The sequence below is a fragment of the Zosterops lateralis genome, assembly GCF_965231275.1.
Source record: "Zosterops lateralis genome assembly, chromosome: 6".
Classification (NCBI taxonomy): Eukaryota; Metazoa; Chordata; class Aves; order Passeriformes; family Zosteropidae; genus Zosterops; species Zosterops lateralis.
Genome location: NC_139761.1, coordinates 44,326,992 through 44,350,101, shown reverse-complemented (window position 1 = coordinate 44,350,101; position 23,110 = coordinate 44,326,992). Strand labels below are relative to the sequence as shown.

Genomic DNA, 23,110 nt, shown 5'->3' with positions numbered 1-23,110 from the left:
GTTTTCTTCAAGCATAAGAATAATATTATAATGGATGACCAGAAATCCTAACATTACAATAAAGAATTAGGGGAGCACTTTCTGTGAGGACAAGGTTCTTTGGTGCTGCAGCTGAAGTTTTTCAAGCTGTACTTGCACATAGAGAAAAAGCAGATATCGAGTTACACAGGTCCAAGGTGCTGACAAATTTAGAAGTTATTCTTGAAGTGTTTACTCTTCCTTCTAGAAGGCCCACGATGAATAGTTTCATTACAGCACTAGAGGGGTGACAGCAGAAACAGCTACCTAACAGCCTCCTGTCCCATGACACAAAAAGCACAAGAAAGGAGTAAAACTACAAAATTTTCTTTTAAGGCTTTGAATACTGATTGGTTAGAAGTTAAGACGAAATGAAGCCAACATACGCTTACCATCCAAAACTTGGTGCCAGCAGAAAGCTTGCCATATTCAGAGAACATCCAACCATGGTAGGAGAGCAGCATTTTCAGGGAGTAGCGCATTGTGACGATAAGGGCAACCCAAAGCCCTGTGCCAAAAAGTACTCCACTCACAATGTTCTGTGTTTGGTTTGACATGTAGCCACTATTTAAAACAAAAGCCAGCATATGCCAGTTAGTGTCAATTTAAGTTCCAAAGAGAAACAGGTATTGCAAAAGTAAGTCTAATCAGAGTACAGACAGGCCTTACACAAGCTTTATGCCTGCTTACTCTGCTTTCATAAATTACTTTCCAAACACCTTTCCACACAGCAACATCAAAGGCCATAAAAGTTCTCAAATGTGCTTCCCAAATACCCAGAAAACTGCAGCAATACTGGTACAACAACCTCCCTATTTCATATCCTCATACATTGGCTTATTTGGCTTACCATGTACCAAACGTAGTGTTCCATAACTGATACATTTTAACAGGAATAGCTTTAAGACTAGCTGCAAATAAAACTGATTCCCCTTTAGAGGAACAGTAACCTCTCAGTCTACTTACGTTGTATCAAGTGTTCGGTTGATCTTGGCTATTATTCCTAAGGAAGGATCAATTTTGGCATACATGGTTGACATCACACCCACAACTACAATAAACCAGCTAGATGGGCTAGCAGGATAAACGCCGGTGATAATTCCATTCTGGAAAGAAAAGCCTTCACATAATTTTTTCATACCAAAGTGACTGACTTCATATTACCATGGAAAGAAACAAAAATCAACACAATTAAGTAATTTAGTTACAAACAAGTAGTTAGGATTACCCAACGTTTTCTCACATGCGATTATCTCAGGAGTAGGGAACGAATTTACTTAAGTTTGATTACTACAGAAAATTGTAACAATGATATCAACAATGACAGGAACTTTTACATTCTCTTGTAGACATCAATGATCCTGCTGCAAGTCTTAGTAAAAATACTGAAACTAACTAACAACTCTAAAACAAATGACACTTCAATAATTTCAACTTACACTGAGTTAGACCCTTCTACATGAATACATGGCAAAAATATCCTACCGAGAACCAGAATTAACATTTTTTATATAATTTAAACAGTTCTTCTCATGGCTTTATAAGAAAATTTTAATAAGATTTCTGTTAATATGTTTACATTTTTGAAAGAGACATTGAAGATAGTCTGCAGCTTATGTAGTTTGCTACTAATGAAACAGATATTTACAACTAAAATTGCATGAACAAAAAAGTAAATTCACAACAATCTACACCAAATACTTTATCAGAAACAATACTACTTAGCTATAATAAAGCATGTAGTATTGGTACCTCTGAGATATATGACACTAGAGACAATAACTAGTCGTATTTTTGACTTCTGCTAAAAGATTACATAATTATGTGGTGCATGATGAAGAGAATGAAGTCAGTTAATTTGTATATCTGCTTCATCTTGCTTCCATAAAATAAAATAAAAAGATGTACCCTTTCAGTCTTTACAGTATCACCCTGGGCCACCTTCCTCAGTTCCCCTTGTCTTAAATAAAACCCCCCTAAGTCTTTCATAGTGAGGAACCTTATTTACTATAAAGGAAAAAAAAAAATCAGTTTTCTGTAAAAGTATCTTCCATAAATTCATTATACATTAAATAACCCTGAAATTTGGCGGACTGGAGTAGTTTGGCATACCTTGAACCTGATGAACTTCTTCTTCCATGAATAGACACCAGATAGGTAAATCTGTTTGAGTGCCTCATGGCTCATACGCAGGTCAATCCCATCTGGAGTTACTGTAAATTGAAAAGCTACTGCCTGATGAGCTTCCGCCATTTTCAGAGAGAGTTCTGTCAAAATACAAAGTTTAAAAAGAGTATTTCTTTCTTGTCCAAAGGAACTAGGAGCTAGTTAGTCCATTTCTAGCAAGATATTTTCTACATTGTAATTTTGGCAAAGATTTCTAAGTATAAAAAATGTACATATAGTACTTGCCTTTTCCTTACAGTTTCTGCTTGCACTTCAGTTTAAGTGTCCTGAAGGTTAATTTAAGGCACCTCTTTTAACCAAAACAGCTGCAATTGGAAAAAAAAAAAAAAACAACAACTCATGTAACTTGGGCATTTTGGCAGCATCACAGATAGTTGCATATCACCTCTACATGCGATAACATTAAAAAATCATAGCAGAACAGAAAGCAAAAACCAAAACATTTAGCAAAAGCATATCACAGGTACAGAGCATCTCCCACTTTAAAGAAGATTCAGAAAGTATTTTATTTGAAACAAAAGTTATCTAAAGTTTTCACCTCAGCTAGAAAAACAAAGCTGCTTCTGGCCATATCTTCTCCCAATTTTTTTTTTCACATCCCAATTTCACAATGATTAATCAAAGCAATAAGAGACTATAGTCCCTGTGGCTGTGACTGGTAAATGAATGCAAAAATCAAAACTACGCAGAGTTGAGGAAACCAAACCACAAGTGCCAGGAAAATTACCATCCCAAAGAAATCTGAAATTATGATGAAATTTCATGGAATTGTAGCTCAGTGTAACTGCCTAAATAAATATCAACAACCATGCCAATACAAACAGAAGACAATTATTCCGGGCAGACATAAAAGACTCCAACAAAAATCACTGGAAGTTAAAACAGAAATGTAAATCCAGTGTAGCCTCAAAAATCCCACCATGTGCCTAAGAGTGTTGTGCAAACACCTCTTGAATTCTGTCAGGCTTGGGGCGGTAACCACTTCCTTTGGGACCCTCTTCTAGTGCCTAACCATCCTCTGGGTGAAAAATCTTCTCCGAATATCTAACCTAAACTTCCCCAGCAGAGCTTCAAGCCATTCCCTTGGGTCCTGTCACTGGTCACCAGAGAGAAGAGATCAGTGCCTGCTCTTCCTCCCACAAGGAAGTTGTAACTGCAGTGAGGCCCTCCCTCAGTCCCTTCTTCTCCAGGCTGAACAGACCAAGTGACCTCAGCTGCTCCTTGTATCACCTCTCTGCTCTAGACCCTTCACCATCCTCAAAGCTCTCCTCTGGACTCTTCGAAAGAGCCTTATATATTTTATCATGTTGTGGCACCCAAACCTGTCCCCAGCACTGGAGGTGAGGCTGCCCCAGCTCAGAGCAGAGCAGGACAATCTCCTCCCTTGCCGGGCTGGCCCTGCTGTGCCTGGTGCCCCCAGGACAGGGTTGGCCCTCCTGGCTGCCAGGGCACTGCTGGCTCAGATCCAGCTTCCCACAGACCAGGACCCCCAGGGCCCTTTCCACAGTGCTGCTTTGCAGCATCTCATTTCTTAATCTGTACACACATCCAGAGTTGCCTCAACACACATGCAGAATCTGGCACTTGTACTTGTTAAACTTGTTGGTAATTCCATAGCTTTTCTTAGTTTTCGTAACCAGCATTTATACATAAACACCTTGGAAGTTACTCCTACTGATTACTGATTCAGGCTTAGGCAATAAATACACAATATAGATAGGGAAGGAATACCTTGCAGAGGTAAGTGCTGTTGTACATCATCTATTAAGGTTGCTGACCAACAGGCACTGATTCTTTACAATATTTAATGTGCCTGCTCCTGGACCAGCCTACAGTGATCCACCTCTGCAATACAAGTATTGCTACAGTGTCTAATGGTAATTCACAGATCTCACCAATCCATCAGCCACTGCTCAGGTTTTAGAAGCTGGGTGGATCAAGGCACCTAAAGCTCACAGTATCCTACAGGGATGGTATCCAACTGATTTATGTGTGTGTAGTGTCTGATTAGAATAACAAAGAAGAATGAATGAGAAGAATGTAAACCAGCTTTGAACACCGGTTTCAAAAGCTTTAACACAAGCCCTGTGTGCCCGAGTAACAACTGCAATTCGTAGCACTTAATGACTCTGTCACTAACAACTACTTATACGGGCTCTGCTGTAGGAAAGTATGAGGAAGTCAAAGTCAGCTGTCCATTCATTCATTTAAATTGTTCATCACCAGCTGACAAGACAGCAATAAAACAGGCAGAGGCAGCAGCAATACAAGGTACAACCTGAACTCAACAGGGTTTGCAAAAGCATTCAAAGTCAAACATTTATCATGAGTTTAGTGGCACTAGTAAGACTGGAATGATAAAACCCCAAGAAACACATACAAAGAACTCAACCATATTTGCATACAGAGAGTCAGGCACCTGGATTTGTCTCAAGAAGGGCCAACAGGTTCTGCTCAGTTCACTCATGGAATTTTGTATTCTGGAATGCCAGTGACTTAAGTACACGATCAGCTAGTTTCCATTACCCTTCAACTTCCCTGTGACTTCTCAGCCTGGAAATTAACGTCCTCTTTGGTTCTGAATGGAAAGAATTTCAGGAACCCTTTCGTTTTTAAGCACATGCTTTTTTTTTTACTGTCCAAGGCAGAAAAAATACTATAAATGGTATAAAGCATTATCAGTCAACCTGACATTTGAATGAATTAAAATTTAGCATTCTCATAAAAATAAATAAGCTTCATTAAGGAAAAATGAAAAGAAAAAAAAATTAATCCAGCAAGTGTTAATCCTAAATCAACCAAAGGAGCCCTGAAAACAAATACAGTCCAGCTCTAGGACTGTATTGCTTGACATTAAGACGTGAAACAATAAAACGGCTTGTTTCTTTTCATATTATTCTCCTGTACTTAAGAAAGCCATAAGCCTTTAAAACTGCCCTGAATTATGATGGCGGGATACCAAAGGCTTCCCGAAGTCCGCTTCTTTGAACACTTGTTTTCCTCCTTAAAGGCCAATTTAATCATAAGCCTCGGTCCACTTCCCCTCGCTGCATTCCTGCGCTGCCACGTGCTCGCCAGCAAAGTAGGGGAAAGGGCACAGGCGGAGCCTTGGACTTTTAAACTTGACTTGCCACTGTTCCTAAGGCAGCACCCACATCAATCACTTCACTAGAGCTGCAACAATAGCGTCTTCTGACCGCGGGCGTTTGGGGCTGCAGCATATTTCTGCACAGCATATACTAATTAACTTCGTTCCCCACAGAGAGCCGTAAACAACAGCTTTTGACTTTCCTAGCAGCTTGGCAGAGTCTTACTCAAAGGGGAAAAAAAAAACCCAAAAAAACCTCAGCACAATAATTTCTACAGCTAATCTGAAATGGCCATTTTCATTCCTTTCAGTGTTCTCTTATGATGTTAATGTACCTTAAAAAAATACACTTGTCCCTTAAAATTTAGTTTATTGATTGTTTGCGAGTTTTTGCCTTTGATTTAAAGAAGAAAGCTGCCTGTTCCTCGCTCTTATCTGGTTTTATTTAAATTCAAACATGTTGTAACAGTTGCAGATGTTTCTCCTCTTCCTTTTTCATACCTCTGCTTGAGCCAAAGTAAACTCAGCACAATTTTTTCCTCATTGTTATAAACAAGCACTGCTATGCTGGATGTCACTTTTAAGTCAAGAAAACACATTACACACTAGAAAGCCTATGTGCTGATGGTCTGCAAAACTATGCTGCTACATCTACTCTGCAAAAAGAATCCTCACACTTATTTTTGCAGTTTCAGGACATTCACACCACAAACACTGAGGTTTAACTCACAGACCTGACGATTTCAGATTGCAGACACTGAACAGTCAGTGTTAGGGCTTACATGTTTCTACAATCACAGATAAGGGCTTCAGCTCTGGAAAATCTGAGGCTAAGAGAGGTCCTGTGTGCAGGATGTTTCCATTTAAGTCAAGCATGCAAGAAGTTACCAGTGGCTGGCAATGTTTCTCCGAAGCTCAGTGGAAGAACTGCCATGAGCATTTAAAAAAGCAACAAGCCATGATATAAAAGCTAATTGCATTACCATACACTGCACAAAACAATGTATTAATTATTGAAGCAATTACTCCTGAAAACACTACTGAGTATGAGTATTTTTACTTTTCTAAAGATTTCATACACTTTACACAGATGAAGCGATAGTGCTAAAAAGAAAAAAGTCACCACCTATACCTCAAAACCAAATGCAAATCCTAGGCTTTAAGAGGATGTCATTTGCTTCCTATACACTGTTTGGCTCATGCAATACACTTTTTTCCCCATTCCCTATTCCTCCTGAATAGAAAAACCACTGCCATTTCTTCTTGTCAGGATTCTAAACATCCAGCAAAAAGAGAAATACTACTTAAACACAGTTTTCATGCTGATAGCTCCTTTTCCTGCAAAGGAGGTTAACAAATGCAGAGGAAAACTGAAGAGGTCTCATCCACTTGATCTCAAACAGCTAAAACCTGGAGGAAAGACTTCATTCTATCATTCTCACTTTCAAGGTACATTGATAATTTAGTTTGAATTTCTCCTCACAGGTTTCTGACATCTATTTATAGATTAGATTTAATATGCAGGGCATATGACTGTCAGGAATCAAGCTCACAAAACAATTCTCTCCAATTATCTTACTTGGATAATCAAAAATTGACAGTTTTCTACAAAAAGCAATGGCTGCTGCATATAGTTTCTCTGAGAACATGGCTGTACCATCACACACAGGTTTGATACTCTCAGACATCCTTGGCACCCAAGCTACAGAGTGTTCACAGACAGACCTGCAGCATTAGAGGTATGATGGCAGTTCTGAAATCAGAATTCCCTGGAACAAGGCATTTCTGAATTCAAAATTACCTGGAAGTCCTTATAACTTGAAGCAGATACAAAGCACCACCAATAAAGCAATGAGAAGTATCTTATGACAAAGGCTTTGTCTTCTAACTCCTGCCAAGTTCCTACTGGGCAAACTTAGAAGGAAAAAAAAAAAAACAACAAAAAACAAACAACCCAAAACAAAACAAAAAACACAATGAACCACAACAGAAACTTGACCCTGAAGAATTCTTCATTCCTTTCTTAAAATAAACTTACAACTTCAAATTTTAGTTTGGCACTCTGGTTTCAAATAGCGACTGGTGAGGAGAAAAGTGTGATACTAAACTATTTAAAATGCCATTGTTTAAGGAAGCCTTCAAGATGGGAAATGGAGAAAAATATCAGAGGAAAGTACATTAAACCCAAATTAAATCAGTAAACATACTTAAAACTATATTAAAATTTCCATTTAAAGCTAGACACTTGAATGAAGAATGATTTTGGAAAACCAAGCAAGTACCTCAAAGTCTTGGTCTGACCCCAAAGCAGTTTATTTAAAAAAGAAAAGCGAGAGGGAAGGAATCTATTTCTATTAACATGCAAATCACTGAGTGTTACTGTTTGAATGTTAAAAGCAGCTACAGAGAACTAGAAAATAATTCAGAAGTTCCCAAAAGTTCTCATAAAAGACTTTAAGTCTGAAACGTCTTTAAATATTGAAAATATTGAAGAAATTTTATCCAGTATTTTGCTGTCCACACATCAGATCTCCCTTTAGGAGGTGAGCTTGCTACAGCTTTTAAAAGAAAACAGAGACCCAAAAGATTTATTTTGTATGTTTAGTGATAACATATTTTGACACTTTAGGGTAGGCTACCGAATTTTAAGAGTCTAAGGACAGACTTAATGAAATTAAAGCCAATATTCAAACTCTTGAACAGTGCCACTGTGTTTGTGCTGAGACAGTGACCAAGTATTTTCTCTCAGCTGTGTAAGCCATTACTATGGAAATTTGCATTTTCTATCTCTCAGAAAGCCAAAATTATGAATGTATTTTGTTTTACACAGACCACTAAAGAACTTTGTACACTCAAATCTGTTGATTTCATACCAGGCACTAAACCAAAAGAAAGAGAATTCCAAACACTGAGATATCTATCCAATCTCTTCACACATTATTACACATTTCACTTGGATTTCTGTTATTGATGGTCCTGTCAGTCCAAACCTTCAGTACCACCTACACAAAGTATTCAGATGAGACTATGACAGTTGACTTTGCCTCGACAGTGTGCTTGCAATGAAATGATATATAGTGAAGCACAGTGCCAGTGCCAACATCTACAGATAACTCCCTGATAGTTTATTTCCACACTTTGCCACCTGCTACAGTTTATTTGACTTCTGCAGTCATCCCAGAAGTGGATGCAAAAAAATATAAAAAATAAAACCAACAAAAACCCCCACCCACCAGAGGGAAAAAAAAACCCCTAAACTGAAACTGCCGATGGATTCACAAGTACAGGGACTGAAACTGGGAGCAGTGGCTGATAAATAAAAGCCTTTCACTGACATCCAGATGGACCTTGACAGGCTGGAGCAACAGGCAGGCTGAAACCTCGTGAAGTTCAACAAGAAGTGCAAAGTCCTGCATGTGGGGAGGACTAACCCCACACAGCAGCCAGTGCCTGGCTGGAAAGCAAAGTTCAGCAAGTGGCACATGAGCCAAGAAGGTGCAGTGAAGGCTGCAGAGGACACTGACAGAATCCTGGGGGGCATTAGGAGGACTGTTGCCACCAGGTTGAGTGAAGTGACTCTGCCCTTCTCAGTGCTGGTGAGACTCCATCTCAAAAACTCTGTCCTATTCAGGGTTCTCCAATGAGAGAAATGAAACTACTGGAGAGTCCAATGAACAGCCAGTAAGAGGATTAAGGGCTTGAATTATCAAGCCTGCAGAGATGCTTTAGGAAATTTAATGGAGGAGTTTTCATAAGGCATCTGCTGTAAAAAAAAACAGCTTACAGAGCACTAAAGTCTGAACAAGAAATCTTGCTTTAAATGAACAGCATACCTTGAAATTCAAGTGGGTAGTAGCAGCCAAGTATTCGAAAAGAGCAAGTTTTCTGCAACTGACAAAAATATGCTAATAGTTTGGAGGATAAAAGAAGCTGGACTTTGAAGAACCCTGTAGAAAATGATGCAGCTCAGTTTTTCAAAAATAGTCCAGTAACTTTGCCTTTGCTGAAAAGCACCAAAGTGCCATTATACAAGGTTTTCAAATGTAGATATTTCCAACATCACTACCTTACCCAGTGAAAGCCTGCCAGTCTTAAGGCAGCAGGTAGGTTTCTGGAGCTGACTATGAGTGCCTCCCCATATTTTGCAGTGGTATGGTGGGAAACCGTGCAAACTCCTAATAAAAAAATAAGGTTGCAATTCAATGCTACATGTATATACACCTGTCTAGAGAAAACACCGACTGCTCCTATCAAACTAAAAATTATCAATAATAAAAGACTTCAATAAAGTATATGGAGGTTTTTCATGGGGTTTGCTACAAATACAATAATTTCAGGCACTGAAGTATTGTACAGCAGCATCCAGCACTGACTCAGTAAATCAAAGTCCTACCCACTCTTGGGTCAGAAAGTGGTGGGGAGGCAGTCACTCACATAAATGCCAGAATTCTGCCCTACTGCAAGAGGATTGATAAGGCAGGGCAGCCAACCAGGGAATGCCAAAAGGATGCCAAAATGCTTTCACATGTGGTACTCCTTTGATGCATAGTTGAACAAAATTAAAACTAAAGCTATAGAAAAAGCATTCAGTTTTAAGAGAAATCTAAACAAGCAGCAAATTTGTCTAGAGCTCTATGCCTTTCAAAGGAAATTCAGGTCTGCTTCTATAGAATCTTTAGCAAACAGTATAAAATATGCAACTGAAACATTTAAACACATGAACAAAAAGACTTCCTGGTCTCTCATACCTGTTTCTTGGATTTTCTCTTAGGTAATGGCACCTTCCTGTATACTGTGCTTATGCAAAAAGATACCAAAGCCTCAAAAAGAGCAGTATATTGAGTTTATACTTAGCTCATGTGACATTCCACAAGGTGCTGACTACTGAACTTACTATAAAGATTAACCAGACACAGTTATTCCCTTGAGAATTTCTATTTCTGAATTGCTTCTTTGCCTACTAACCTTCAATACTGTCTAATCATGCTTCAGTATACAGGGTGACACAGATCCTCACTGCTTTCAAGTCTTACAAATAACTCAGCTATCTTACAATGACTAATCATATCTTACAGACACAAAATCTTTATGAGAAATATGAAAGGAGTGAAGCCAAATCATATCTGTGCAAAAATTAGGCACAAGGATTAAGTTCACTCAAGGCTTCTCAGGTGAACCTAATAACTATGGCATACAAATAAAACAGAAACTGAAGAGTCACTGTCCTTTAAAAGCTGAATTAACATAGCACTGATGAAACCAAAATTAACCTGACAGATGTTCTAATGATACTTTAGTTGGGACAAGTTCTCATATTTGGTTATTGCTAATCGTTGGCTCCAATCCTTCCCACCCTCACCTACACCTGACAGGTGTGGTCTCTTGGAATTGCAAATGTCTTTAAGGATTTCTCACAACTAAGAGATGAACAAATGCTGTTGCTCGAGCCAAGGTGGAGAACTGAATACATGTATCTGCCCAGCTACCAACACCGTAGCCACAGCAAACCTCATGCACAGGAGTTTGAAGTCAGAACAGGTAAGAACTCCTCAGTAACTTGCTGTCTCACAGACCGCTTATGTCCTGACTTCAGCAGTTTTCCAAGATCACCTGTGAGCGAATATATTCATCACCCTCTGCAGACATCTGTTTTGGAATCTTGGGCCAATTTACTTATTCCCTTCTACCTGGTAAACTGGAGCAACAGGTCTATATGGATGGAAAGAGATAATGACAAAGAGGCCAATGGATGCAACATAAACATACCTGGACAGCTGTCTTAACATCCTTAAAAGCAGGCTTGAGATCTGTTTGTCACACATAAACCTTCAATCACAGAAGCTCACTGCCCCTAGGGTCCTGAATAAGTTAGGACACATCAAGAGACAGGCTCATTCCAATGCTCCTAACTCCTAACAGATACTACACTGCAGCAATGGCAATCACTCAGCTGTAGCTCTCAAACAGAAAGTCAAGAGAAACAGTGTGAGCTTTGATTCACACACAGCCTTCAACTGCTCAGAGGGGCTGGATCAGATTGGAACCATTTCAGAAAAACTGATGCCAATGGAGAAAATAGTCACAGACAGCAGTTCTGAAACACTATTTTCCATTACACTGAATGACACTGTTTACACTAAACATGTCCAAGATGGTGAGGAACTGTGGAGTGACAGAAAGTTCATGTACTCCCCACTCAGTTATTTCTGAGGGCTCCAGCAGTGACTGCCAGCTCCTGTGACAAGCAAGTTAATTTCAGGGGCTGGACTCTGGCGTTCAGTTTAAGACATCCAACCAAGTGTTTGTCTGCAAGCTTTAAACTCCCATTAGACTCAACACAGATGCCATCAAGATTTCTCAGAGAGGTGTTTGGAGAACAGACTGCTTTCACTGGCACCTCAAGGAGAAAAGCCACAGTTAGTAAGTTGTCTTCTCACCTGGTCTGGAAACAGGCAAAACAGAGGAGATTTGCAAACAATCTGTTAATTAATTACTAGACTAACCCTAAGGAATATTAATCCCTACAGCTTCTGGATCATATGACCTCTCTGTTCTTCCCAATAGCACGTTCCTGTAGAAGATGGTTCCAAAATGTACACTTCAACAAATAAACAAACAACCCACCCAAAACCCCCAAAGAACACAAACCACCAGCATTCTCCAAAATCAAACCAGAAACTTTTACAACTGTTGGATTATTTCTACAGATTTTTTTTTCCTTGTACAGGACATACTGTATTGTTCCTAGGCCTCTTAGATCATTCTAGCCTCTATTGCAATACATGTTATATTGTCCACATCCCAGCAAGCTACATCCTCTGACCTTCTAGAAACCCAGAATAATCTAAGAGAGAAGCATACTCTGCTAAAACACTGCACAATTATCATACCATGCAGAAACCTCCCCCACCTCATAAAAACTAGGCTCTAGACCTGGGTATTTCTTTTTCACTGCTATAAAAGACATACCCAGGCATTCAGATTATAGAACTTGAACCCTTCTCTCTCTTTGAACTTAATGAGCTTCTGTGCTCTTGCAGTAAACACGAATTATTATCTTCCCTATGACAACTAATCTTTCTGGAGTGGCAGGACTTTTACGAGACATAAAAGATGTCACATTTTAGGACTTAGGAGCTGCTGGAAGATGGACAACAATGTGTGGTGATGAAAAAGCAAACTGAGTTAATTGCTCTCACAGTAGTCCAAATTACTGCACAAGGCTGAAAGACCTCAGCAAGGTCTTTCAGCTTGCACGAGGCTCTAAGACTAAAGAACCAGCTCCAAAGACTTGCAAAAAATATTTAAATTGACATCCACATTAAAGTTAACCCGGAAAGAGGGATCAGTCATTTGGATCGTGTTTTTCCAAACATGTGGAGCTCAGGACTATGGTACCAGCATGCTGCAGGGCAAAGACAATGTGTTTGGAATGTAAAAAAAAAAAAAAAAATTAAAAAAAAAAATTAAAAAAAAAAAAAAAAAATACGGTTTTGGAGTTTCGATGACCGGCTGGGGGCTTATCAGTAGATTTTTTCAGGGGGATGGGGGGGTGTCACTTGTTTTGTCTCCTTAGCACTAACATTTGCTTAAGCCGCCTTTCAGCCCAGACTTTGGAGAGAAGACTTGGGATTCACCACAGGGCACAGAGACACCTTGGCTGCCCGGGGGGCACAGGGACACCCCTGCTGGCTGCAGCCACTCGGGCTCCAGCCTCCCCCGTTTCCCAGCGCGGCCCCAAGCAGCGGGCGCGCCCCCGCCCCCGGCGCGCCCCCGGCGCCCCGCCCCTGCCCGGGCGCGCTCACGTCACGGCTCCCGAGAAGTGGGTGAAAGGTCGCGGAGGCGCGGCCCCGCCCCGCCCGCGCGTCCCCGGCCGCTCCAGGCCTTTCCACGCGCGCCGGGAAGGCGCTGCCAAACAAAAGTTCCCAGAGAAAAGGGCCGCGAGCGATGAGAGGAGCCGAGCGCATCCCTCGGCGGGCAGGGGGAAAGGGTGCGCTCGGCTGGGGCGGCTCTGCCATTCCCAGTCCGGCTCTCGGCGCTGAAAAGCCCCAGCTGTTCGAGGTTACGCTTTTCTGGAACAAGGAATGGTGATTTCCTCCAGGAAGAGGCTCTTCATTCAGGGCTGAAACACCCCAACATTTTAAAAAGCACTCAACTTTCGGACTAAGTCAGGGCTGTGACAGAGCCCGACACGTGTAACCCTGTGAAGTTCCATCTCCCAGGCTGACACAGACCCGCACACCACCACCTGTGCCACTGCAAACTGGCAATCATTAGTTTGTATCGATAGGCTTACAGGAGGAAAAGAACCTGCTAGTTATCACAGCAGCCCCCAACTATTGTTTTAAGCAGCATCCAGTCCTGATGGTCAGAAAAAGCATAAAGGATTTAGCAGATCTGGAGACCGAACACGTCAGACAATCGGGAAAACAGAATGAAAGAAGAACGAAGGCATGAGATCTCCATTTTCAGTGCTGCTCCCCTACGCACACACACGTGAAAAGGAAGCGAGCAGTTCTCTGTACTGTAATTTCCTTTAGACTGCGGATTGTCCTCTGGCTGCTGACACACTGCCAGGTTACCAGGAAGAATGAGACGTTTGTCTTGGTCCTGCTTTGCACTTTCCTCTTTCCAAAAAAGGGGCTTCCTGTTACACTTTCATCAACACTAGTACACATCTATTATAACCCATCACAGCCCCAGTAATATTTTAGGTTCGGTTTTCAATTTTAAACCAGAGAAGACCAAAGCTGCGGGAATATGAGGCGAGAAAATGTAATTCCGTGATGCTGCAAGACCTTTTTACGAGAAGTCTAATTAGCATTCTCATGCAGTAAACCTGTCACGCCTTGAAAAAAAAGATATTACATTTCCTGTGTTTGTAGTTCGGCCGTTTGTAGTGACTGCGGTTTTGATGTTTTACAGGCTGGAATAGAGACTCTCTCTCTCTCACACACACACACACATAGACACACAATAAATTCATTTCCGCACTCGAAAAGCCACCACCGATGCCCCGCCGCGTGGGCCCTTCCACACAAATGAAACTCCCGGTTCCGAGTGAGACCCCCGAGGCTGCGGGTGAGCGGTGTCACCTTTGTTCCGGCGGGGCACAGCCTGTACCTGTGTCTCACCGCTCCCCGTCCCCGCCCCGACCGGCTCCATCCCTCACAGCGGGGCAAACCGCGAGCACCGTGCCAAGGGCACCGCGCCTTTCCAGGGCTCTCAGCACCGCGCCCGCCACCCTTCCCTGCCTTCCCACCCTTTTCCCCAGCGAGGAGCAGCCCCGCTCGGGGAGCAGCGCCCGGCGCACTCGCACACGCACCGCGGAACTTGGCGCTCGACCTCATGCAAACCATAACTAGGCTAAAACCGGACCGAGCGAGCCCGTCCGCCCGTCCCCGATGCTGCCCTTCCCCAGCCCCGAGGAAGGGGACCGGCTGGAGGGGGAGGGGAGCGGCGGCCCGCGGTGAATCAGCCCGGCACGGCGGGCACAGGGCGGGCACAGGGCCGGCCCCGCAGCCCGGGCCCCGCGCCGCTCACCTGCAGAGACCGGCGGCGACGGGCGGTGACCGGGCCGGGTGCCGCGGCGGCCGCTCGGGAAGCAGCGATGGGACGGCGGCCGCTCCCCTGCACGCCCCGCGGAGGCGGAGCGGAGATGGGCGGGGAGGGGCCCGGAGGGGGGGATGGCCCGGGCTGGGCTGGGCTGGGCTGGGCGGGGGAGTCGGGGCGCAGCAGGGCGGACGCGCGTGGAAGTGCGGCCGGGGGGGTGGCCCTGCTGGGGATGCGACAGGAACCGGGAAACACGGTCCCTGGGGCCTCGCAAGAGTCCGCGGGAAAGAAGCTCTGGGGAATGCGAGAAGAGGATCCGGGGCTGTAAACGTGCCCCTTGGAGGAGGATTGCGCGTGGGGCACCTGTTCGGAGGTGAAGGGTCTGCCCCTCTGTGAGCCCAAGGCAATGGCTCTCCCGGGCTCTGGCAAGAGTAGGGTCAGATCTTAGAGCAAGTGCAGATGGGGGCGTGAAGGAGCTTCCAAGGGAAGGCGCAGGACAGCAACAGCTCTCCCTCCTGGCTCCTTTTGCTCTGGAGCCCTGGTTGGAGGGTCTTTCGTTTGATTTCCTCCTTTGAGCCTGGGTTCTGACTGGCGCAAGGCATTAGGTGAGCGAGATCCTTTCAAGGCAGCGCAGGGCAGAGCCCCGGGGAGCGTCAGCAAGAGCTTTCCTTCCTGGCCCCTCCTGTGTGGGACCCCCAGCACGGAGCCAGGATACCCCCCGGGAGGGACCAGCCAGCCCACTCTGCTCCAGCAAATACTGGGGTTTGAGGGAAATACCTACACTCAATGCAGCTCAGTAAAAGTGACTACATTCTTCTCAAAATGCAAAAATCATGGAAGTAATTAAAATCCAAAGGTGCTAATCTCTGGGCAGAATGGCAGTCAGTTTGAAAATTACTAGTTTTTGAATTTGTCATGAACTTGCCACTTTCAAGAGCTTGCATATCTGATGGTTTGTTTGATTTTAGCATGATAATAGAATGATTATGGAATAGAAAGATAATAGAATAGCATGATAACAGAAGACTGCACTGTCCCAAAAGGAGGTCATGGCATGTCTGACTACAGTGGTGTCAGTATGGAGTCTCTCCTTGGAACTGCTAAGAGCTGGAATTCCTACATTTTTCCCTTGTGGGCTCACCCTCCCAGCCATGCAGTCCTTCCAGGATGTGGCTGAAAGCTTCCAAATACACAAACAGGACGAAATCCAGAAGCATGGACATTACAGACTAAATCTTTCCCTTACACTGAAGATCATGCAGCATCAGTGAAAATAAACCCACGCTTCTGGTCAGAATTTTCCCTTCTAGTGTTGTACGCCTAATGATGCAATTTTAAGGTGTTATTCTTTCAGAAGGAAACATAAAGCCTAGAAAAAAGCGAGGTAAGGAGAAGAAAAAGCAGAGGCATTCAGATCTTTTAATATCAGCAGGGGGAGAAAGAAAACAAAACAATAAATCATCAGCTATGCACATCAGCAGCACACATATCTACATACATCTGGCTAGGATAGGAATAGTGTATAGGGATGTAAGGTGGACAGTTACAATAAAGTAATTGGGTGGGGAAAATCATCTGTGTGATCTTCATTAGGCACAAAGGCAACCTAAAATATCTTGTTAGGCATTTCTTTATTTATTGTATCTTCCAGGTGCATTTACTATCAAGATATTTGTATAAAAAGAAAAGAACAAGAAAGAAAAATCTGCCTTCATTCATTCTACCAGTACCTGTATATGTATCCATCTCCAATCCTTGTTTTCACCTACATACGAAATGAGGAGAGTATCAGTCAGCTGAGAACATATGTTGATGTTAATTGTTTTGTTGTCCAAATAATTGTGTGAGTTATCATGAATTAGGAAGCATTAAGACATAGTGCTTACTTTAATATAATTTAGCTCCCTTAAGATAACCTCAGTAAGGATGTGGAAACTATTGCCTTACATAAAGCAGTGATGATTGCAACTTAGCTAAACCGACTTGGCTGTGTTTAGCTGGCAAGTGTAAACGTCACAGAGAATCCTGCAAGTTATTGCCCCTGGTCCTGACACTGACATCTAGATCAGGGTCTATTCATTGGCCCACAGATGCCAGTTTGGTAGTTCTGTAAGAACAACCTAATCAGAACATTTTGTGCCTTTTATTGTGGCAGTGCACACTGCTGAAATGCTCTATCTCCTCTCCTGTGTTTCTCCAGCTAAGAAGGTGATAAGATACAAGGTGATTCTGACACCCATGGTTGCAACTGCAATTCTCTGCATGTCTGCAGCATGGCCTGTGTTTCTGTAGCAACTTTGCGCTGCTCAGCAAAGTTAACTCAATTTTTTCCCTTTAATGGGCTTATTTTTAATTTTTTTAGAAATTGAGTATCATCAAATTTTAGAAAATGTGTATCATCATCAGAGTCCCCATGCTTGGTGCTGTAAGACTCCTTGTAATTAATTCTGATCCCTGTAATCCAAAGAAATCAAAATAATCAATGGCAGGTATGTGTCTTGTCAGACCGAAATAATATCAGTTTATCACAATGGTTATGCAGTTATTGACCTAAATATATTTGGTTATCTTACCCCAGGCCTTCAAGACTTTCTGGTTTTTGTGGATACAGCATGACTTCTTTGCAGCAGCTTTTCTCAGTGTATCTACCTTTCATTATTTTTACTTTTGTCTGTTTTTAAGACATGGCAAAGTATTATAACCTAAGCCTGGATCTAGTCTGGAAGTTGGCTATCTCCACTGCAGTATTTTTTTGTGTACTTTTTAAAAAAATTACTTCAGTTTCTCAAGTTGCTTATATGAAGCAGTTTAATATAGATAACAGAATTAGTCTGATCATTGGAACTGAATTATTCAACACCTTCAGAGCACAAATTTATTGGGTACAGTCTCAGTTTCTTGAGCAGATATTTTTCCAATTTGCTTGTTAGTGAAAACATCACTGCTATTTCTTTTTAAACAGGGCCAAAACTACTTCTTTTTTTTTTTTTTTTTTTTTTTTTTTTTTTTCCCCTTGTATGTTATCTCCCATGAAATCTAAAAATGAAGGTGTCCATAGTTAGAATGTAAGCACAGGTAGGTAAGTAAATGTTCCATGGTATATAGCCTGAGTGGCAATACAAGGTGGTAGAAAATGAAATGACGAGCAGCTTAAAAATGTAACCTTGTAACTTTGCATAGGAAAATAAGTGTATGCATGTTTGTATGCCAGGAACCAAGGGTGAGGGTAGAGTGGGCCAGACAGGACCCTCCCTGAGAAGGGCATCTTACCATGGCATCTGAGCAAGGTGCGCAGGACGGGCCCTCTGACATCAAACTGGCTTGGCCAGATCATTAGACGAGTCTTCAGCAATGGGGCAAGTCCAAGGTTGTCAAGGTGGAAAACAGCCAGACACAACTCAACTGCAGGAGGACACTGCAAATGAAACTGTGTGCTTAAAAGCTACTCCCAAGCTAAGCAGGGAGCCCCACTGGGACCTTGCAGAGCAGATTCTCCCAACAGCTCATTTAAAATCCAGACACCTGCACCCTCTTCTAAGGAGGCCCAGAGGTCTGGCAGCCAAAAGCCTGGGAGGGGTGAAGGGAGAATATGCTCAGGGCCCTGACAATGTACACAAATACATGAGTGCAGTCTCACCAAATGGCCACATTTACCTTTCATGAGATGATGCAGGGAAAGTATTAATTTATTTGTTCTCCAAATAATAGTGCAAATTGGAAGAACTGTCAACCCCCTGAGGGCAGAGAGGCCCTGCAGAGACCTTGAAAAATTAGAGAGAGGGTATATCAATCTCCAACTGTATGAAGTCTAACAAGGGCAAGTGCCAGATTCTGCACCTGGTACAGGACAACCCTGGTTGTGTGTACAGATTAAGAAATGAGAAGCTGTAGGGCAGTGCTGCAGAAAGGGCCCTGGAGGTCCTGGTCTGTGGGAAGCTGGATCTGAGCCAGCAGTGCCCTGGCAGCCAGGAGGGCCAACCCTGTCCTGGGGGCACCAGGCACAGCAGGGCCAGCCCGGCAAGGGAGGGGATTGTCCTGCTCTGCCCTGAGCTGGGGCAGCCTCACCTCCAGTGCTGGGGACAGGTTTGGGTGTCACAATATAAAAATGACAAAGCTGTTAGAGAGTGTCCAAAGGAGGGACATGAGGATGAGGAAGGGCCTTGAGGAGAAGCTGTATAAGGAGCAGCTGAGGTCACTTGGTCTGTTCAGCCTGGAGGAGACTGAGGAGAGACCACATTGCAGAGGAACAGGCACTGATCTCTTCACTCTTGTGACTGGTGACAGGACTTGAGGAAACAGCATGAAACTGAGTTGAAGGAAGTTTAGGTTGGATATTTGGAAAAGATTTTTCACCTGGGGGATGGTTGGGCACCAGAACAGCCTCCCCAGGGGAGTGGTCACAGCCCCAAGCCTGACAGAATTCAAGAGGTCTTTGCACAACACTCTCAGGCACATGGTGGCATTCTTGGGGTGGCCTGCACAGGGTCAGGAGTTGGACTTGATGAGTCTCTCTCCAACTCAGCATATATGATGCTTCTGTGAAAATCCTTATAAAATCCAGTATCCAGAAGGGACAAGATGTTTTGTCAGGATCAAAAAGTTGCAAAACTCTGTAGTGCACATTACTGACCAGCAAAAATGTTTTAGTGATTTCATATACCACAAATACTGCCCATGCCTTGCCACATCCTCCTTCTCTTACACATTCCAGACCAATCCTGTCTCCCAAGCCCTCGCTGGTATGAATCAACCATCTCATCCACTGTTGTTATACTGAGTAACACCAAGCTCTGCCAGCACAGTAATGTCTCAGATTTTGAGCTGGCTTTGTCTTTTTCCATTCTTAAATACTTTCTCATGAAGATGCAGTAACAATTCAACAGATATTTAAGCAGAACAGAGTGTCTTGACATGTCTTGCACTGCTTTTTTTTTAGCCAGAACTAACCTCACTCAACTGAGTTGTCAACAGGATTATCAGACTACCCTGTGATAGTCAGATCTGGCATAGAACATATGGGGTGCATCTGTGATTGCAACAACAGAAAGATGTTTTGGGAAAATAAATATGCCCCTCTTCTCCTAACCAGGATCCTTTTTAGAGCTCTTTTAGTTTATTAATTTTCTTGGGTGAGACAGGTGTTTTGTTTTTTGAGGAATGGCAAAATGATCACTCAAAACATGTCACAACTTTTGATGGGAGTTTAAATCCAAATTAAACAAGTATACAGTGCTCTGGTGAACTAAATAGACTTTGCAGTCTGTCTGCAAAGTGCAGGTGCCATTTAACCACTAGGTAACACATTATTGCTTTAGAAATTAAATCCTCTCTAGTAATCCTCCATGCTAAGATTATGTTCCCAGCCTCTGGTATTACTATGTTGAACAGCTGAGATAGTCTCACCTATTGTAACAATACTTCTGTGATAAATGTGGCATTGGGTAAAAATTTGTGATAAAAGAATATAGAAATATATGTTAGATTGGTGTTAATATAAAATGTGAAAAAGTACAGTCTGTAGAAACTTTCCTCCAAGCCAGGCTTTTGCCGTCCCCCAGTCCTGGGACAAAGAATGGGACAGGACCCACCAGGATGAACAAAGACACTGGCCAACCCGGATAAGAATCGGCATCACACCCAGACAGAGAAATTCCTCCCTGAAGGAAAAGAGAATTCTCTGCCGAGGAATACACATTGAAATAACCATGGACTGGCGGGCTCCATCCACATGTGAAATGAACCTTCCCAGAATACTATCTGCAAAGTTCGACAAATCTGGGAAGCCCATCCGAAAATTATTTGGACTATTTGCCGGACTATTCCAGGCACCTGTTTCGCCTTGGGACACGAAAACCCCTCTAAAACCCCGAGCTGCGATCCGCTCCGTGTGGATTTGGGAAAACTGTACCTTAGAGTACGGACCCCTCATCCACCCAGTGCTGCGCTGCACATCCTATTTGTGGTTTTCTCTCTTTATCGGTGATTGGGATTGTTTTATTAATAAATTGTTTCTTTATTAATCCGATTTTTGCCATTGCATTTATAACACCTCCAAAGAGATGACCAGGGAACCAAGTGAACACAAGAACTAATCAATATCCATTGGGAAGTGGGCAAGTATAGGTCTAATACACTATTGACCAAAATGCCCATAAACTGAGCAGGTACTTAAGTTTTTTAAGGAGAGTTTAAATTTTTAATTAACTAACCATGAGTAGACCCCATTGGGATTTCCTAAAAGTGCCTGAGCATCTTTGGCAGAAGAGTGCAAAAGAAATTTAGCGACATCTGCATACTCAATGTTCCAAGCAATTCACTGTCTCTCCAAGTTATTTTTAATACATATTGACCAGTAAGACCAGAATGAAAGCACTGCTGGAGCACACAGAAGAGAGAAAGCCCTGCTGGGCAAGTTCTTAGGGAATCCTCCACTCTGAAAAATGGGTCAAGAGGCCATTTGGTGGCCACACCCACAGCAAGTGACAGATGTGCATCACATGCAGATTTTTAGATCTCATGGTTTTAATTTCTCTCCTTCTGATGTTTCACTTCTTATCTGTTGCTTTGTGTGTTTATGGTTCCTGACTTTGTCCTTCACAGTCACATTAAGTGAGGAATACAGATCTTCTGGCACCATTCTGGATGTGAGAAAATGGATGACATCCCAGGTGTAAAGGGTATTACATACAAGCCTTGCAGCATGTGCCTAAGATTATGTTAACAGTAGAAAAATGGAGCTTCTCTAAGCTTTAAAAAGAAAATATGTAGTTGGAAGTTTTCTAAGATAAGGGAACAAGTCAAAAATACAATACTAAAGGTTACTGTATATTAGAAAAAGCCACAGTGAATTTTGCAACCTAATGGTGATTGTGTTTATGACACTTCCTGAACTCTGCAAAACTTTGAGAGAGAAAACTCTGTGGTCTGAAAATACACATCGTCATTTCTAGCAAAGACTAGAGTTGCATTTAGAGATTATTTTGTAAGTTATTTAGAGCCTTGGTTTTCAGATTGGTGGAACTGGCAGATACTTTTGGAAAGATGCTGTTATGTCTACTCATAAAATATTTAAAATAATTGACTGTCAATAGAAAATCTGTACACAGACTAACAGTCACTCTGAAACTGATTGCATAGTTTTCCTTAACAGTTTCAAATGCCAGCCAAAGCTGAAGGGGTTCTCATTGCAGATTTTTTTTTGCTCACTGGGCCAGAGATACTGTATGTACTATTTTCTACTGCAGTCTCCTGGATGGAAGCAGAACTGTTAGTTACCCACCTAGGTCTGCAAGGAGAGTAATATTAATTATTTGTTACTATTTGCTTGATTTCTGGTGTACCAATTGCATGCCTTACAGTAGTTCTCAGACTGGTTTCAGAGGTTGAAGTAGATTGAACTGCTGTTTAGAGATGAAACTTTATATGAAGGAAATGAGTTCAATTCCTTGCTACTCTACTTTACAGTCAAAAAGTATCAGCTGACTTCCTCCTTTGGTTCAAGCTAAACAGGGGACATGGGAAGGCTGCACAAAACCTCGTCTGTGCAGGTGAGGAGTAAGGAAAGGTCCGTTTGTTTCACCTGGTTTTGTCATTTTAGACAGAATGACAAATGCACAGGATAATACTACATCCTGAGTGGATGAAAAGATTTTAAGTGTCTTTCCTCATACTTTTTGATGAAAAAAAGTCTCCAAGCCTTGCAACACTTTCTAGGACTACTGTTGGTTACATAATGTTGCTGTGTCACTGTAGCCCAGTGTTTCCCTTCAAACCTCAGCACTCATCCCTGCCTGCCTGACTGAAGCACATCCACACATCTTCCTTACTAAATTTCCTTCTCACTCAGATATGCCTTCTTTAGTGTGGAGTACAGCAGTGTGAGGACATACTCTTCCATCCTGCCTAAAGCTCTATACTTATATTTGCTCTCTATTTCAGAATACCTTCCAGAAAATACAGGAAATTTGAATCACAGCAACTGTGCCCTCATCCAGCTTCCCTTGGCATCTAGTATCTGTGCCAGAGCTATTTCCAAACTAAGCCAGATAAAATATCCGGTATTGAACACCATGGTTGCAGCAATCAAACTAAGATCCACAGTGCTACTGTTTTTAAAGACTGTTCCTCAACCACTCTTTTAGGAAAGGTAAAAGTATTCTACCTTTAGTCCTGAAAGAGGGCTCATTTTCATTATAATGCTCATCCTAAAGCAAATACTCTCTGTGCTGTAGTTTCTCTCAGATCATGACAGTAATTTCCATAAGT

The 23,110-nt window shown here is 42.4% G+C and overlaps 1 protein-coding gene across 3 annotated transcripts in view; it reads right to left on the bottom strand.

Annotated features, from left to right (window-relative positions):
• Positions 1–14,928, bottom strand: part of CPT1A (carnitine palmitoyltransferase 1A) — a 37,761-nt gene extending 22,833 nt beyond the window's left edge. Inside the window, exons 1-5 of one of the 3 annotated variants that reach the window (XM_083863198.1) lie at positions 14,837–14,928; positions 2,431–2,510; positions 2,131–2,285; positions 985–1,124; positions 411–582 (exon numbers count right to left, since the gene is read on the bottom strand). In XM_083863198.1, the coding sequence (XP_083719324.1) occupies positions 411–582; positions 985–1,124; positions 2,131–2,271 (453 nt within the window). In that variant the 5' untranslated portion in view covers positions 2,272–2,285; positions 2,431–2,510; positions 14,837–14,928. Of the gene's footprint in view, positions 1–410; positions 583–984; positions 1,125–2,130; positions 2,286–2,430; positions 2,511–9,126; positions 9,155–10,041; positions 10,154–14,836 lie in introns of those variants that run through there. The other 2 variants (XM_083863197.1, XM_083863199.1) reach the window with 2 other exon arrangements.
• Positions 14,929–23,110: the final 8,182 nt, after the last annotated feature.